The sequence below is a fragment of the Coturnix japonica genome, chromosome 2 (assembly GCF_001577835.2).
Source record: "Coturnix japonica isolate 7356 chromosome 2, Coturnix japonica 2.1, whole genome shotgun sequence".
NCBI classification, from domain to species: domain Eukaryota; kingdom Metazoa; phylum Chordata; class Aves; order Galliformes; family Phasianidae; genus Coturnix; species Coturnix japonica.
Window position 1 is genome coordinate 89,228,826 of NC_029517.1, and position 19,450 is coordinate 89,248,275.

The following is a 19,450-nucleotide window of genomic DNA, read 5'->3' on the forward strand; positions in this document are numbered from 1 at the left end:
TTATAATTCAAACATAAAAACCCAAATCCTCTGTGATGAAACTATGACCTCAATCTATAATCTGTGGTAAGAATACATTTTAATTAAACCTGCTTTAATAAAAACAAACTAGAAAGCTGCTTCTGCATATATTTGCTCATCTATCTAAATTGAAGGAGAAGGCATTTAGGAAGAGCAGGAGAAGGAAACAAGGAGATTTAGAAACTCTTGAGATACCTCAATCACTGGGCGGTCACTGCAGCATAGGACAGGAAGGCAATGCTGTGTGAATGAGATTAAGTACTGTGACAGCACCTTTCATACATTCAAAACCTGTTAAGAACGAACATTCTCAGCTACTAAGGACAGATACAGAATTGTATGAAACCAGCAGAACACGTGTAGTAAAATGAATGTGTCTAAGAACTGAGAAACCAAACTTCTATCAACCACCATCCAGTTAAAGTTGTTATCAGCTGATTCCTGTTGATCACAATCACAGAATGGCCTGAATTGAAAAGGACCACAGTGATCATCCAGTTTCAAACCTCTTGCCATGTGCAGGGTCACCAGCCACCAGACCAGGCTTCCCAGTGCCACATCCAGACTGGCCTTGAATGACTCCAGGGATGGGGCATCCACAACCTCCTTGGGCAAGCTGTTCCAGTGTGTCACCAGCCACTGAGTGATCAACAACTGAAGCAACCCTTACTAAAGAATTAAAGGGATACTGCATGCATTGATAGTTTGCATCGTTAATTATGCATGTTATTAGCAAATGTAGTTTCTGGGTTGGAATGACTTTGTTTTGGTATTGATCTGGAGTATCTTAGTACTTAGAACTCCTGAGACATGATCTTTTCAGTGCTGAGGCTTCCAGCATCCATGAGTCTGGCATACACCAGTCTCGTGGTGTAGGGAGTCTGTTTTGGCAGGGGGGTTGGACTCGATGATCTCTAGAGGTCCCTTCCAACCCCTACAATTTTGTGATTCTGTGATTCTGTGATAAACCCACACTGGGACAAATTACCTTGGACTTGTGGAAGGCTGTGGCAGACCCCATGGTAATCTAATGAAGCTGGGGTATTCTGAACGTAGTCCTTTGATAAAGGAAAAGGAGTATCTAACTCACATATAAACCTTTTTATTGCCTTAAGCAGTGGTTATCCATTGTGCATGGAAGAGACCATTTATGATGCCAATAATCAAACAATTGCAACTTCCCAGCATTGAAGACTAAAGATACAAATGAATATTGAGGTGATTTTTTCCAGCTCTATCTAATTATCTATGTCATTTCACACACACACACCAAAAAAAAAAAAAAAAAAAAAAAAAAAAAATCAAGAATCACTACAAAGGAGAATTTCCAATAGTTTTCCACACCGTTTCCACATGACAAATTCCCACTATTTTACTTATGTTTCGATTTCTCTATTGTTTCCAATCTCTAGTGAATTTTCTCATTGCTACAGAAACAAAAAGAGGAAAAAAAAAGAAAGAAAAACAATTATCTTTCTCTCAGTTCTAGAGGACACATATGTTGCCCTTCATGTATTTAAACCATGTACTAATGCACTCATTCCCTCCTGATGTTCCAGAGTCTTTTTGCTTTCTTTCTAATTTGTGTCTTGCAGGATAGAAAATAACCTGCACTGATTGTGGTATTGACTGCCTCAGCAGGTGCTGCAGAATATCAAATAAAATCAGGCAAAAAGCACGATAAAAATGTACAGACTGGAGGTGAGACATGTCAGGTGCAGGCATAAAGAATAAATGTAGAAAAAGCAGCACCAGCTGGGCCCTATCGGCAGTTATACCAACCCGACATCAACAAAACTATTTCTCCCGCTATTCATGAAGTTTCAATTTCAGGGTCCCAGAGCACAGGACTTAGAGGGTTTATGTGGCATTACCTTTGTCTTACAGCTGGAACCAAGAGAAAGAAAAGCTGTGCTGGAGGAGTTGGTTGAGGTGACAAGATTCTGGTCTGCCTTGCATTTGCACAACAGAAGCAAAAGGAAAATCTACCAGATTTCTGTCCTAGGTCAGACACTTGTGTAACAGTGGTTTGGAGAAAGCAAAGCCTTAAGTGGGTATCTATGGGGTGAACTTCCTCACAAAAAACTCCTTGCCTGCAATATTTTCTGCCCCTAAAGCCCAGGATTTATATTTATGCTGTTTTAAGAGTGTTTGTTTTTCTTGTTTTGTTTCTTAAAGCTGGTTTCTTTTCTACTGCAGGTATTTCACAGGCCAACAGTACACAGTGCAAAAAACTCTTTTTTCACTGACAGACAGCATATCTACCTATGTGCCTTTGAAGTTCCCTTTCAATGCACATGTTTTGCTTCTACCCTCCATTATTCTCACCACTCACCTCCAAATCCTCTTCAAATTATCCATCTTTCATCATCACCTTTGACCACGATTCCCCAAGGTATAACTAAACAGCAACCACAACCAGGGAACTTATTTCAAAATACTGCTACTGATCTATAATAGGTGTTAAGAAGTGCTAAAATAAAATGAATTGGTTAACATACATTAGATAATACATTTCACATCCCTGACCTTGAAAGGCCCTCTGAGCCTGTATTCACATCAGTATCTGTCTGTTTAAGTGCAGTGATTTAGAGATTACTACAGATACATAGGTGCAGCCCCTCAGAGTGGATGGAGACCATGCAGTATAAAAGCAGCATAATCAGTACAGTGTCTTGACAGCATGTAACTCCATCATATTAGGAGCAGTGTAGCCTTAATGATATTAGTTTAAAATTGATTGAAACAGGTGAACTGCCACAAAGACTTCAGACAGGGAATGCGCTTCAGGAAAGGAGGAGAAGGAAGGGAAGAGACACATCAGAGGGAAATACTTTAAAGTTAATGCTATACAGAGAAACTTTTAAAAGCTTTTACAAGTGCTGTTAGTGACAGTAAATGAGGCTGATCTGAGAAGGATACCCTCTGCAAACCCTGGCTTTTCAAAGGAACCTCTGTTTCTGAGATAATGGAAGCTCAGAAGGCCCTGTCATGGAACATAACGTGGAATTGATTTTGCAAGGCTTTATCTACACAGTGTTGCGCCAGTTTAATTAAGGGTGTGTTTTTAAATCAATTCAGCTAAACCAGTCCAAGCTCTTGTGTAGACACTCCGAAATCTATTTGAGACTGTCTTATGTCAACAGAGGCTTATTTGGCAAAGAAACAATTCACACTGAACAGGAAAATGTTTTGTTGATTGAAAGAGCCAAAAATAGAGTCTACAATAAAACTTACTTAAAACAATAAGCTTGATAAATTTTTCTGTTTCCATCCTAGCTGTGCTAAGCTGTGCTGGCCTAGAGTAGCCTACTCCATCTCCTCCTTAGGAAGGACATGAACTCGCTCCTTTGCAGCAGTGTGTTCAAGGCCTTTTAACAGATATTGATCTTTGTGAAAAGACACAGTGTAAGGCCCTGTGAAATTAGGAAGTCTGAAAAGGTGGCAAGTGTAAGGGAAAAAGGTGGCAAAATGTAGAGACCACTTTAATCCTTTTATCTTATTTGTATAGCTTCTGTAATACAGAAAGGAGACAAGCAACGTGCCTTCTCCATCATTAGTGCAAGCTCTCATGCTTTGGAAGCTGGGAGCAGCTAAAATAATGCACAGTTTGGTGGGGGAAGTGAGGGCGAGTGGGGGTGCTGTGGGGGAGCTTCTGTGAAATCAGGCCAATGTTATTCTGTCAATCTAATGCTGCTGGAACCAAGCCAAAACCTTTCCTTTCTTAAGGGTCTGGCAGGGGATAGAAAGGATATAAAGCTCTACTGAAGACTAGCTGTGTAGAAATTTCCCAGAGTTTAAGGATTTCTGTGCAATCCTTTCCAATCATTAACACTCCACCAGGCTGTAAATGAAGGTCTGTGTGAGTCCTCAGCTTACAGTAATGTAACCATGCTATTTTCACACCTGAGAAACACCTGGCTAAATGGGCATGAACTTGCTACCAACGCACTGCTGAGGACATGCCTGTCTTTGCTGCTGCTCAGCAGATACAGCTACACATCAGATCCAAAGCTGCACTGCTGCACCCAAAGCTCAGGGCTCAATTCTGCCCCATGGAACAGAAATCCTCACACACACACCATGGCAGGAGCAGAGCCAGGATGCTTCCATATTAATACTCCAGCAAAACCTTGTCAGCGATGAGAGCCAAAATATCTCTGCTCCACACAGAAAGGCATAATCCTGCCAAGTTCTGTGCCCTCTTGAGGCCCTATACATGGCACATATGGGTACTCAGTATCTCAAGTGGGCCATCACATCACAGAGTGGAGCAGGGAGTGATCAAGCACCATCCTGCCATTGCTAAAGATGATTTTTCAACCTTTATTCTTTGTGTCAGTTACTTTACTCCAAAAACTCACATGTGAAGCCAAGAGGACTTAAAATTACTTGGATTGTGAACTACTGCCCCAATTATTGTGAATTGTGTTCCTAATTATGAAATTTTATTTTAAAGCACTTATAACTATGCATGACAGCAAGTGCACCATATCCTTTCACTCTTCTGAAGTGCCGCTAATGGGTAATGTGCTATTTCACTTTCTGTTCACTTCAACAGATTTATTTTCAGAGCGAATCCTGTGTGAATTTCTCCTGAACCAAACTCTTTCCCTGCTGAGAATATATAATCCTACTGTCTTGTTAGAGCAAAAATCATGTATAAGACTTCATTCAAAACAAATCCCCTGCCAAACCATTTCTTCCTTTTCATTTGGACGGTTATCCTTCTGATAACTTATAGGGAAAAAAGTTCTTCTACTGCCTAGTTCAACCTTGCAAAGAGGACAGTATCAATTTGACAGCAGCATAAACAAATTGATTCTCGATCTTAGTAGTGCTATGACAGATTGAGCATTTTTTTTTTCAATGCACATGGACAAAAATAAAAAGCCATACCGCAGCAGGCTGGTGGAAAAAAACCTTGAAATATATACTTTGTTATAGTTCACACTGGTTGTAGAAAATTTCCCTATACGAAGAAGACGTTTTCAGTTGCAGCAATATCTTAAGTCTCCCTTTACTCATACACTGCACTCAAATATATTGCATCTGCTGTCATTAGTCATGACTACAGCTATTGTCTGTAATGGGACGCCTTCCTCAGCTTGGGAAGCTTAAAATATAAGTGATTTTCCTGGAAACTGTTTCTCTGTAGTATCGTTTGATCTGTTGTAGTTAAAAAGCCATGTCGTTGGTTGCATTATAAATTCCATTTTACAGTCTTCTTTTTTAATATAAATTAATTGTAGCTTTCCTCTAGGCTTAATGCTGGTACAAAGGATTTTGGCTGATGAGCAAATCTTTTCCACAGACAAGAATAAAATTCCATCATTTTAAAATAACGGTGTCATAAAAAGCTCAAAGGAACAAACTTGCTTAAGTCAGCCGCACAAATGAAAGTTGACAAGTGATTATCTCCTTCTGGGAATTAATTGTTTTCTACATTTGAAGGAAAAAAACCCACTTGTCGTTGACTTTGGAAAGGGCCTGAAGCACGGGCTTTGAAAGTTAACGCTACAAACACCAGTTTAAACAGTTACATATTTAAGCAATTTTTATATCACACAGCTGTCATGACAAAGCACAACAAACTCCCCAAAATACTATTTCTTGCAAAAAGCAGGCAACAAGCATGCTAATAAAAACTAAGCAATGTACTAGTGATGTCTTTGTAGTGTAGGACCTGCAACAGCGAATACATGAATTCCTATCTTCAAAACTTAAGCATGGTACATTGAGTCTCTAGAGCAGAAGACACCTGTGCATGACCAAAAGACGAACTATTACTTGCCCTGTGCCCTGCAGGACGGAAGCAATTTAAATGGTTTCTGCTGGTTATTTTCCCCTTTTTTTTCTATCAGATCAAAGAATGAGATCTTTTTTTGCCAGCTTCTACTTTGAGAAGACAGTTAAAATTGCATTTGGATCACTCTGCTTCTTACTGGCTACACAGGAATAACATAACACCAGAACCCATTTACAACTATTCCCCTGATTTCTCACATCCTACTTTCCAAGGAAAGGAAATTTAGTCCTCTATACTGGGTTGGAGATGCAGTGCAATTTGAATGGGGGTTCCATTAGATAGATGAACACTACTATGCACGGAGGTAGATACAGTCTCTGTTATGTACAACTTGCCCCTGGAAACAGGAGGGTGGGCTGCTGGTAATCACAATTTGTTTCCTAGGCCACAGAACAGGGAACAATTATTACTTTTTAGTCTGATCACATCATCTTAGGTCACAGCCCATGTCCATATAAAGTATTAAATGTTATCAGAGTGTTTTGAGTTGATAGCTTTAAATATGTCGCATATCAAGACACAACAAATTTTTATGCAGTGCACCTTCCTACCTCAGCAATGGCATATTATTTCACAAATTCTCACACACTCCTACAACAATTTTGGAAATCTGTAGTCCAGTCCTGTGGGTCAATCATACGTATTTTTCCTTTGTGAAGTAATATTTTTATGCTACTTGTTTTTTGGATTAAAATTCACTCTGGGAAACTCTACTTGCTGTAACCATCCTATAATACCATGTGAGACCCATTTACATTAATAAATTCCCTAAGCTCTGAGCTAAAAGACAAAGAAAAGAGGAGAAAGGGCATTCATCTGTTTGTTCTAGATATTGAAATATTGGACCTAGCAGTTTTCAAAGGGTCTCATATTAGACAGCCAACCCAGGCTGAGATGTTACCATACCATTGGTTCAGCTATATGATTTGGATGAGGAGCAACATGTTCCTCAAGGCTCATAAACAAATTTTCGAAGGCATGTATAATATTACCTACAGTTTTGGGCATGAGAGCAAGTTCTGCTTGTGTTTTTCTTTTTTTTTTTCTTTTTTTTTTTTTTTCTACCTAGTTGGACAGACTTATCTCACAAGCAAGATACAATCTGCAGTGCTATGATGTTGTATTCTTCTATTCTTTGCCAGGACATAGTGGTTGTGATTTTTAACACTAAAGGGATAACAGTGAGAAACAGGTCACTGAAGCATGAAAGGAAGAAACAGAAGCTGAATGAAAAAAGCAAACAAACAAATGAACAGCAAAAAGAGAGTCTATAAGTTCATACGAAAAAAATGAAGATTAGAAATAGCCTCTGCAAAGTGAGAGAAAATTCATACAGCACAGAATACATTTTACGGCCTTATGGACCTCTCTGAATATGTGAACACATCCTTGCAACAATGAACGTCTCTCACAATTAATGTGAAAAATACTGCTTGTAGAACTTGATTTCCCAACTAATACCGTGTTACAGGGCAAGTCTGTTTAGACAACAGTAAAAGAAAAATAACCTAAGTTCCAGGAGAGTGCTAGCGGAGCTGCTTTTTCAATATACATAATTCTGCAAGTAAAATTAGGCAGAGATTTCCAAGAAAGGCTTTTCTTCTCACTCTTCATCCTGCCTTGTTACTACCAAAACTTTGCTAACTATGGAGGTGATTCCATTCAATACTTCCCATCACACAGCACCTGGCTTACTGGGTCGAGTAATTATTTCTTCCAGTCTGTGTTACAGATAGCAGACAGATAAAGCCAACAGGGCAGAAGACATAATAATCAGATCATTACAGCTGACACTTACTTCATACTCCTCTTTAAATCCATAGCCTTCTGCACATTTCATCTGGGTGATGTGCTGCAGCAAGTCAGCTACACGGATGGCTGGATGAAGCTGTCCGGTCTGGTAGGGCACATCTGCTGGATCTCGCTTCTTGTAGGTATGGGACTGGACCAGGCTGCTTGTGTCACTGCCCATCGTATGGGTTTCATCTAGGAAAAAAGTACCTCATTATGTACTGGTTTATTTCTACTTATAAACAAAAATACAAATCACACAGATTTCTAGAGGAATGGAAGAAATCTGACATCATCAACATTGCTTCTGTCTATGAAGGCTATGTGCCAGAAGATCAGTAAATCCATGGAACAGTTTACACAGGGAAACTGCAAGACTGATTGGAATGAGGTAAATTCCATGGTTCTACAATGGAAGCATTGCATAGCAGTCCGAACTATAATATTGCTTTAAATATCACTGGCTGATTATAATTGAGTTTTAAATTAGGCATTTGGTTCTAAGCTGCACAGAAGTTTCATTCTGAAACTTCATCAAGTCCTATAGAATAAAACAGGACTTGCAGACTTCTTAGATTAGTTAACTGCAATATTTTACACTTCAAATTTAGAGCAAATGTTTGGAGTGAGCAAAATAAAAGGATGCACAAAATGGCTTATGGTTTCATCAAGCTAGGACTGCAATGGAAATGTAGATTTGATACAACGTTTGGAGACAAACTACAAGAGGACAAATGCAAAGGATCATCTGATCAGGAAAAATGTCTTGACTGGTTGCTGAACATGCTTTAGGACCACAGTATATCATGAGCCATCACATTAGGCATGAAATGTTATGCGCCAACTGACATGCAGGCCAACAAACAGGAGAACCCAGTGGGCTGGTTAAAATTTGGATGGAACACATACTCTCCCAACCCTCCACATCTCTTCCATGGGGCAAATGGGCAACTTACCATTGATTGGCACTTTTAAGAAGATACATATCAGGAGAAAAAAAGAGGAGGAGAAAAAGGAAACAGGGCATAAGCAACAGTACTACATTAATAATTACAGGTAATTTTATGTTTGTAATTTAGTCTTTACAGTGTGATTTCCTAAATGAGTCAGATTCTGATCTCAGTTTCACTGTATAAATCAACAGCACTAACACAAAGCTATTTTACTGTGAGTGAGTTCACAAAGATGTAACTGAGATCAAAACGTATACTTTGCAATAAAGGCAGATGTGAATGCACTCTCTACCTAAGGAAGCAAGTCAGTTTCTTCCTATTTAGATGGGAGTTCTTAAGACTAGTTAAGACTTGAGAAGAAAAAAAACCTCAAATTCTGAGGCCAAAATGTCACTAAAAATACATCTTACTGCTACCCAAATAATAATTTTACATATCTCAAAGAGTGCCTGATTTTTAAATTCAATTGTAGATGTAGGGCTTTGACTTGCCCAAAGTACTCCTCATTGGCTGCACAGTAACCACAGCAAGAGGTTTTCAAATAGAACATATTTATAGATATACATGTAAAAAACTTTTGTAAAACACAATGAATGATAGGGAAGTGCTAAAAATATATTGCCACATTCACAAATTAAATACACCATAGCTGAAAATTACTCATATTTTCTGCATGAGAAGGTCCCAGATTCTCTTTTGCATTCTAAAAATACTACCACATCTCATTAAAGGTGAGATTTTGGTCATAATTATACCACTGGAAATAGGTGTTAAGGTCACAGAGTTCAATGAATCATATTTCAGGAACGATTTCAGAGTTCGTCAGTTCACAGTTTTAACAAGATGTATGAAATCTGGTCCTCATACAGTCAGTATGGAAGATGCATTTAAACCTGAACCAAGCGGAGAACAATTTATGGGCATGAGTATGTACACTACTTTTCATGCTGGTTTGCTAACCTGAATAAATCTAGAGCAAAACAGACTCATCATTCAGTGAGAAAAGCTGACAACTTCTGTCTAATGTGTGATAAAACTACTGCAAAGCACCTTGGGATGCATGGCATGAAACGTGGTATACAAGTGTAGGTACAGTATGTTGCTGTTGAAATGGCACCTGAAAACTACAGAGTGGCTAAGACACAAAAAACAAAAGAAAGTGTACGATCATGATTTTGAGGTGGCTTATTTCCTTTTTAGAAGCAAGTTAGAGAATTTTGCCTTTTTTAATTATCATTATTTTTTTCCTCTCCAAATTAGGTAAGCTCTTGTAACTCAAACTGGTAATAACTAGAACGAATGCAAAGTTACCAGACATCAGATTCTTGTACTAAGAAAGCTGCAGTTTCATCCTACTAGTTCATTTTCCACAACCTCCTTTGTTTTAATTTTCTTCTCTCCATCTCTTTATTTCTCATAGTTAATTAATTCAGTTTTTCTTTCTTGAGGAGCAATGTTTTAAGTTGCTTTAAAGAAAGCACATTCCTTGGCTTATATTATGAAGTCACAAATATTACAGTTTTTTTGGTTTACTTTTGAGCACTCTAGCGTGAGCTTATCAGCATTTCTGCTCTCTGGAAGGGTGAGCTCTTCCAGACAACATGTTCATACAGAATGGAAAGTCTGTCTCTTTTGCTTAAGATCTCCTACAATTTCAATTATTCTACTTCCCACTAACTGATTCCCATAGAGTTATACAACACTTAAAGAATATATTTATTTGCCAATTATATGAACTTATGACATGGAAGGTATCTGCAAACCCAGCACACTATCTTCGCTGGGACAGCACTCTTATTTCTCCAGTTTCAGTAACACATGCAACTGAAACATGACAAACATGACCTACACTCATGTAAATTTAACGTCTGTCATGTAAAGCTTTAATTGAGCTCTCAAATTATCAGAATGAGCATGAAAGTTTTCCCTCAAGTATATGAAAATTTCCTCATATCTGAAACTGAGAAGTAAGATTGCTGCCCACTTAAAGAGTACCTCATCAGCGATCATTAATTTTTTTCTTTCCATTTCATGGAGTTCCTAATATGCATGAATTGGACAAAATTTGTGCTATACAGAAATCTGGAAATGGTAAGTGTATTGCAGCCATTCTAGGGGTTTCTGACTGAGAAAACTGAGCTCAACCACTTGCAATACCTGTACTTACCAAGGAGGTCACACTTCTTTGAACTACCCTACAGCCTAAAATAACTTCTTTAAACACTGACAGGTGGCAAGAGCAGGTGTTAGTTGCAACAGAAATACAGCACTTTTGTTAACAGCTATAATCTTCAACTGATTCAAACACAGCTAATATGATTTACCTTAGGTAAAACATTATTCCTATAGAAACACCTTTTGATAAATAAACCCTGTTTGAATAAGACACCATTCATAATACTTCTTACAGTTAAGGTCACAAAAATATTATATAAAAAAATTTATATATTATATATAAAATATTATATGGAAATAACTGGAAGGTTTTTTGAGATGAGAAATCACATGCTGCCGTATTGGACCACAGAATATGTACTGAACTAATTTTACAGACTTATATAAGCAAAGATTTTTTTTTTTTTAATTTATTTTTCTTCCAGTGTGTGTTTGTCTGATATCTGAACTGTTTACTAAAAGGTTATTTCTTGTAGGGAGGAAAAAAAAAAGAGCTAACAAATATTTTTACTATAACTTTTTGCAAAAGATTGCAAACAAAGGAAAACCAACCAAAACCACTGAAAGCAAATATAATGGAATAATTCAAACAAGAAATCTCAAAGTTTTTCTCCTGATAACACTTTTCTGCTTGCCCACCCACAAGGTCAGAACATCCACTGGATGAAGTGTTGAATGAATGCTAAAGCACACAGAAAAAAATCTTAGCATCTCAGGCAGTTAAAAGGCACTGCAAATTTCATCTGCATGCAGATTATTACACTGACACAGTCACTACCATTATCTTCTGCCAAATTTATATAATGAATAAATATTCACTGGTTTCTTCTCAAAGTTAACACACTGAAATGCACTTTGCTTAATTTTGTTTTACAGGAACAAATTTTCAAAGATCAAATTCCTATACTTAAAATTCCTCTGTGCTTCATTCTACTTAAGATTGTTTTACTTGAATTTTAAAGAAAAGAATCAGTTAGGAGGTCTTTATTTTTTTCCAGTTATTTGAAGGAAAAGGAGCAGAAGAAAAGATTTTTGTGGGAAAAATGTCAGTAAAAGGAGTAGAGAGGTTTGACAGTGGAATTTGAACTCTTGCTACAGCGAACTGCTGTATTCCAATCACTTCAAAATATTTCCCTGTTTAGTTTAAAGTTACTATGGGAAAAAAGTGTAAATAAATATAAGACACAATGTGGTCAGTTAGTTCAGCACAGACAATGCAATGGCATTTCATGTTTACTACTTTATTACTGTGTGAAATCCCTCTCTTTCTGATATTGGACAGCAACAGGATTTCCCGAATTCCCTGTGGAAATGCTATATACCTTAACTGTATGCTTTTAAAATGTAGTTCTATCATTTTATTTTATTCCTGTGACACCCAATCCACAATAAACTGCATTACTGTAAGTGTCATGTTATCATTTTGCTGTTCAAAATACCAGCTCTCCTCTGAAGCTTCACTTTGATAATCATGTCAGAAACCACGGCATTATGATAAGAAATGATAGCTGGTGGATGGCCAAAACCCTATTTTGTCTGATTTTCTACATCATGAATAGCCTAATTAGGAAAAAAAGGTGTTTTTAAGAAGTGACATCTTCAGTTCTGAGAAAAAAAAAAAGAAGAAAAAAAAGGAAAAAAATGAGGGAAACTATTTCAATTGCTGTGATAATCAAATTCTTTTGTATCACTCCAAATACATGCATAAACATTTCCTCACAAATCCACTCCTTAAAATTATTTCTCTTTTTTCTCCCCTGACTTGCACTGTGACAGTAGAAATCAAGCCTGGTAACTGTCGTTAGTACTTATAGTGTAGACAAGCCTACCCCCCCTCCCTCAAGCATAAAACTACAGCTTTCTGTGTACTTTTGTCTGTGACTTTCTAAATTACTTCAGCAATAACTTCGATAAAGAGAAATGTTCTCACCTAAAATTGCAGTTGGCACAAATGGATCTGTCATACATCATAAGCAGGTCAATGCAGAAAAGGTAAAAAGAGAGAGAACAGTAAATGATTGATAAACGTTCCCGAGTTTTCTTTCAGAAAGCTACTGCAAGCAACTGGTTACCCAGAATATGAATTAAACTTCCATGGCAAGGAGTATAATAACATAATTACATACACTTTTGTAATGAAAAAGTTTACATAGGGTTGAAGCAAATTATAAAAAAAAAAAGGTTACCTGGGTAATAAGAGTTAGGCACTGTCGTGCTCAGTGTATTAGTTTTCATTGTAAATGAAGATGGTGAAGATACAGCTGCAAAAAGAAATGAGGCTAGTTAGAGAGTGCTACGCGGCTATTTAAGCTGAGTGACATGGTGACATGGCACGTGGGCTTGATTTGGTTTTCTGTTGTGCTTGTCACACTGTAATCGGGACACAGGGAAAAGCAGGTATGTCTAGCAAACAAAATGAATGACTTACAGAATTTGATCAATTCCCTAGAAAGAAATATCGTCAGATACAGCATTTTGATCAGAGATGACAAATATATTTCTTAAATCACAAAACTAGACTGAATACTGGTGCTTCAATAAAGACATTACAGTGACAGCAGGTGCTTTTGACAGAAGCTTTGATCATTAGTAAGTTTACTTAATAATACAGTAAATACTGTAGGTAAACATTCTGCTACAGTTCATTTTTCTCTGTCTTTTACAATTTGTTCAGGCAGGGGGATAATACACAGATTGCATTTATGCTCTGAATATTACTCTTTAAGAATGGCTTTCTCGATATACTGTTGTATATACACAAGTGCTGTCATTGGTGTTTAATAATTTAGCCATTAGTAAAAGGGAAAATGCAAAGAAAAATTAACTTCAGTTAGTTCCCCGGTATCCAGAGATCATGTGAATTCCTGTTGTAAGCACAGATACATCCAACAGGAGAGAGTTAATCATAATATTACAGAGGATGCTAATGCAAAGACTCACTAAAGGTTTTTAAACAAAGCTTTTTCAAATTAGACATTAGCTGTGGCAGTTTTGCTTATCTGTACGGCTGAAATTAACTCAGATGAGTAAATAAATGTAAACATATTCTGGATACATATAAGCAAACTAACAGTAATTTAGGAGACAAAAGCAGAGTTGGGGAAGACAGGATCTGGTTGACAAGTACTGAGATGACTCTGCTAGCTTTGATTTATCTTTATTTCGCTGTTGGTATGCAGTTACCTGCCCTTGTTAAAAGGGAGCTATTAGGAAACTGGCTAACTGATGCTGGCAGGTATCATTTATCCTCTAAGTGAATATATCTGAGACTAGTTTCTTTTGATTTTGTCTCCTGAGTTACTAGAAGGACACAAAGCGATTTCTTTTGGAAATGGATGTAGACACCAGCTGAGGTCGAGGTTGAGGCAGCTAATAAAACTGGTGAGATTCAGAACGCTGCCAGGACAGTAAACTTTTATAGGAGGTAGGAATGTATTAAATCTCTTGAAAACAAGGTCTTACAAAAAGATTTTTCCTAAAGACTGTCAAACCAATTTCTTCTAGTGACCACATTTATTATGGAAAGCTTGAACTAAAGGTTCTGGTTCTCAGTTGGTGTCAAATATTGGCCATGAAGAGAATTTCAAATTGGTTTAAGGTGGTTTGCATGAAAAGAGGATGGCCACACAGGAACTAACTGCAGCTTCTTTGGTTGTTGAGACCATTCAACCAAACAGTGGAAGACTACACCAAGAGGACAGAAGAGAAAGCCATATCTCTTCATCTCATCACTAAACAAGCAATTTCGTTAACCAAAATGGGATAGTCTCACCAAAAAGGCAAGTCAGATTTTGAAATATCTATTTCAAAGCAATTTCATAATCAACACAATTGCGAATAAACACTGCCAGTTCTGAGCCTAAAACTGCTGAAAGAAGTCTCACTTAATAAACTTCAGAGTGCTTGTCAACGTTCTTAAGCACAATATTAAAGAATGGGAGTTGGGCCGTACAGTCTACTAGAACTTGAAACAAAATAGAATCTCTGATAAATTCTGATGATATTCAAAAACACTGGGATAGGAGAAAAACTGAGATTCCTTAGGAACTACAAAAAATTATAATGCTTTGTGAACTTTTTTTTCCCATTCTTTCTAACAGTTACATGAAAAACTACTGCAGTCTTGGTCTTTGGTCATTGCCAACCCCAGGCAGAAGCAATTCCTTGACTAAACTCTGACTAGGACAATGCATATCCTAAATTTTATTTATTTGGAGGGTAGACCCATGAAGACCAAGGCTTTTAGACTGTCTCTTAAGAAACTGCATAGCTCACAATTCAGTTGATTTTTTCCTTTGAACAAGCAACAGAATCATCTATAATTAGAAATAATATGACAACTGGAATATTACAACTGGAATGTTATGACATTCAGAAATAAGTTTTGTCTAAGTTTGTCTACCAAATTAAAAAAAAAAAAGAAAAAAAGAAAAATAAGGTGAAGCAGGGGAAGCATTTGAAGGACTTGGGACAGGATGGGGGAGGTAAAATTTTTAACATAATGGAGATTGGAGAAAGGAAAAACTACAGCTGTTTCAGTAATGTATTTGCTCTTCTGCACAAGAAAAAGTGGACAGAAAGAAGCTCAATTATACTTATTATTTTTAAAGAAATCCTTTCTTGATGTCTGGCTGTCTTGCTCATTCAAATACACCCTGTAATGTGCTGCACAGTGGGAGACTCTGGGTCCCATAGATTTTCCATGGCTGAGTAATGAGGAATATTTTAAAAGCCACTTGCAAAGAGGAAAAAAAAAAAAAAAAAAAAGAAAAAAGAAAGAAAGAAAAGGAAAAACTTACATCTCCCATTTAGATTGTGTGTGTCCATGAAAGAGAAAGCTTCATCACAGTTGGTGCCTTGCTCAGTGTAGCTTTTATCCATTGAATTCACCATCACTGTCATTTCTTGCCGTGTACTGCTCAATGTCTCTTTTCGCTTTTTAGCCAATTTTCTTAAGAAATGAATGTTGAAAAGAGAGAAAAAAACAACAACAAAACTCAGTGAGCAGACACATTCTTCATATTGCTTAAATTAGTATTATCATTTATAACAACACTGCTAGCATATTCACAATTATTCCTGGTTTTCTGGAAACACCAATTGACTTCACATTCAATCTTTAAAAGTCACACGAAAACAAAGAGTGAGTTGCCAATGTCCTGACTTGCAGTGAACAGCACCTTAATCCTTGGAGAAGACCATTGAGTTCAGAGAGTTCAGAGACTACATCTGTTTAAATGCATAAATAAAAATGATTGGAGATAAAATTTCACTAGAACTGACAAATCAGTTAAAATTTCCACTCTGAATGTGTATAACCACCTGAAGCTCAGTGTCACTGAGACAACACATAAACACAGCTCACTGCTGCACATCATACTGTATCCTCCTGGTTTGATCCCTTACATACACAAACAAGTTACATTTTTAACTGACTCGCATTTCTGAACACTACTTTTTTGTCCCTCTTGTCTTGATTTCAGTGGGATTAGTCACAAGTGTTAGTTGCTTCTCAGCAGGAGTGATCTGTCAGAGATGACATTTTGATTTTGACAGAATAATAAGGATTCTTTATGTGATGAGACTGCTTTGGACATATATCCTCTTTTCTGTATCTGTCTGTTTCTGCCTATAGTAAAAGCTCACTGCTTCTTCCAGATCTAATTATACTTAGATACCACCACAAAATAACATATCCATGGCAGCTCTCCTTATTTTTCCATCAGGTTCTGTGGAACATCTGTGACCCTGATGATGGATCCCACATCCATTTGGCTTGTTTCCCCAGCCTGTGACTACTTCAGACTAACCTTTTCTCCATGTTCTTGCCTACAGACTTCATTAGTTTTCCACTTCTTTCGAAGTGTAAGTTTTGCACAGAAATGACTACTCCACAAACTTTGATCTTCTCATATCTCAATTCAGTAACTTTTCCTCTGTCAAGAACATACTGAACTAGCTCATATCCACCCACTTGAAAGGTGTTTTAGATACCTGCAACCAGAACTTACAAGAGCTCATCATTTTATCTGTATTTCCTTCCAGTTCTTGAAACCTGCATCAAGCACATCCAACTTGTACTAACTCTCAAAGCTGTTCTTTGATAGCTCTCATCCAGTATGAAAAAATGATCCTCAACACTGACAAAACTTTTATACCAGTGTCACTAGATTTTCAAAGGAGCACATATGTGTTCGCAGCAGTGTATGGGAAGAGGCTTCTACAAAGGTCCCTACAGATAACATACTAGTCTGCTTCAAATCACTGCCTGCAGACAAACTTGGGAAAGCACCGACACTGCTGCCCACTATGCTGATTTCCCTCACAGTCTTTCCATGTTCTCCACTTGCCTACTTGTTATTTCTTGCCTTACACCAAGATAATAAGCTATTTGGGTGGGAGTCACAGTTGAGCAGCTATACAGTACCAAGCCCAACAGTATCATAGCCCATAATTAAAGCTCTAAAGTGCTTTGAACCTAAAATCTTGCGCTTAATAAATGTAGTAACTGTAAGTGCAGAGCATGGTATTGAGTCACTGCAGACAAAAAAATTCAGGCTCACATCTGGTCCTCAATAAACTGATGGACAGTAACTCAATTCATTGGGGCATACTTCCATGACTGAAAGTGGCTGAAGAATTCTAACTTAAAAACCTGCTACAGTAACTGGAGTTGTGAACATCATCTATGCTCATCCCATCCTGGAAGGCACCTGAAATAGTTGGAGCTACCACAAACACACTTTAGACTGACTGACATCAAGAAGGAGTGCTCCAATGACCAGTTGGATGGCAGCCAATTGTAGGACTGTCTTAAGAAAACATTTAGATGTGCAATAAAAATTCATACATGCTTATTATTAGAATTACTGAGTCACCAAGCATGGAAAAGACCACCAAGATTATACATCCACCCACAACCAACTTTTCCCAGTAGTATCATCCCACTAATGATAATACTGAAGTCCTACTTAGAGGCTCTTGTCAAGGTAATAAGCAAGTCACATCCCTCCTATGGATGAGGTTTAACTCCTGATTTTGTCATTTGGAGTATCATTCGTGGACAGAAAAAAATAACTTGCACTAAAAAAGGGTTTTGTTTCTGAATTTTGATTTAGTATAAGGAATTTAAGTTGTCAAGCTTTATACGACCTCTTCTGATCAACAGACTTACAGATGTGTACACTTGATAACAAAACTAGTTTCTTACTACTTCACAGTGTATAAACTCTGAACAGACCTCCCATCTCCCCTCATCCCTAACCATAATAAACAAATTGTATATTGTTCAAAGTAGAATCTGAGGCATGTCTATTTTGAGACCTATCTCCTAATGCCCCCAAAATGTAACAAGTCCATAATAAAGGCAGGTTTATCAAAGTGATAACATGAAAACAGTGAATTTTCTTCACCTACATCACTTAGTTCAAATGGCAACACATTAAGTCTCCTCATCCAATCCTCTTTATCTGTACAACAGCTACACTAGGACTATTTCTGTCACTTGACAGCTGCTGGTCAAATCCCTTCTGGATTGCTGGGTTGTGCACCAAAGACCTCAACCGTGGCCAGCAACCACAGTGTGGTCAGTAATTATTTTTATTTTATAGCTATGCAGATCATAAGCAAAATAGGCTGGACACTTCAGCATCAGAGCAATGCTTCAGGAAACAAGCAGAATCAGTTTTTTCTCAGGAGACTTCCTTTTCTGTCCAGCTGCACAGGGGTACAGCAATACACTGATCAATTTTCCTCTTCAGGGTGGAGTGAGCAGGTTCTCTTTAATCAGTTATTACTCAGATTAGCTATCTAGATACTGCATGCTCATTGAAGCCAAGATGTGACCTTTCCTTGCCCATTAGTAGACCAAAGAGTACTATCTCTATTCACAGAACTTGCTATCAAGATTAGAAGCTTGGTGCTTCCTCCAACACTTCCAGCATGTGAACAATGTGCTGCTGAACAGGCAACAACTCTGCCTTAGACGTTTTTTAAAGAAAAGTTACTAGGAGAATTGCCTGGGTGTCACAATAGTGAAGCTGATCCACATCTGAAAATAATATGGTGAAATACATTATACCAGCCATTCAGTGCAACTCTAAAAAAGGACACGTTCTATGAGGTGCACATCTAAAGGGCATGCTTTTGCAGGGAACATCCTTTATTTTACAGTGAAAGTTGTATCCTTCCCAATGTAAGTCAGAGCTTTTGCTTACTACACTAACAATATCAAGATCAGACTTCATAACAAGTTAGATAATTTTCATTAAGAAATTACACTGACATTTTCTCATTTCCTTCATTTTCAGTTTGGTCCCATAATCAAGCCAGAGCAGACTGTTTTTATGACAGTAACAACTGCATAGTTCTTCTCAATCTGAATCTAATTCTAGAAATAGGTCTTGTGGGAAAAGTTCAAATCTGGAACAACTGCAACAGGAAGAGATACCAGCCAGAATTTGTACTGTGAACAAAAACACCCAATGGACTCAGTCAAGTAAACTTTAGCTGCAAGTAACATTTTCTTTACATCTGCAGTTTTCTGATACTGCTTAGTGCTACAGTTTCTGCAATTCTTTGGATCTCCTGATCCCTGGGAGACATCAGCTATACCAGATTTCAGAAACACATAAAACCACAGTACTTCAAATCAACATCAACACTCATGCTCTTACTTTTGAAGGCTTTTTTTTTTTTTTTT

At 37.5% G+C, this 19,450-nt stretch overlaps 1 protein-coding gene across 9 annotated transcripts in view; it reads right to left on the reverse strand.

The window, feature by feature from the left end:
- Positions 1-19,450, reverse strand: part of PTPRM (protein tyrosine phosphatase receptor type M) — a 429,982-nt gene that overhangs the window by 79,619 nt on the left and 330,913 nt on the right. For 4 of the 9 annotated variants that reach the window (XM_015855337.2, XM_015855344.2, XM_015855343.2 and 1 more), the window contains 5 exons: positions 15,549-15,700; positions 12,936-13,010; positions 12,680-12,706; positions 8,578-8,589; positions 7,629-7,816 (listed from right to left, as the gene is read on the reverse strand). In XM_015855337.2, the coding sequence (XP_015710823.1) occupies positions 7,629-7,816; positions 8,578-8,589; positions 12,680-12,706; positions 12,936-13,010; positions 15,549-15,700 (454 nt within the window). The remainder of the gene's footprint in view (positions 1-7,628; positions 7,817-8,577; positions 8,590-12,679; positions 12,707-12,935; positions 13,011-15,548; positions 15,701-19,450) is intronic. The other 5 variants (XM_015855345.2, XM_032442648.1, XM_015855340.2 and 2 more) reach the window with 2 other exon arrangements.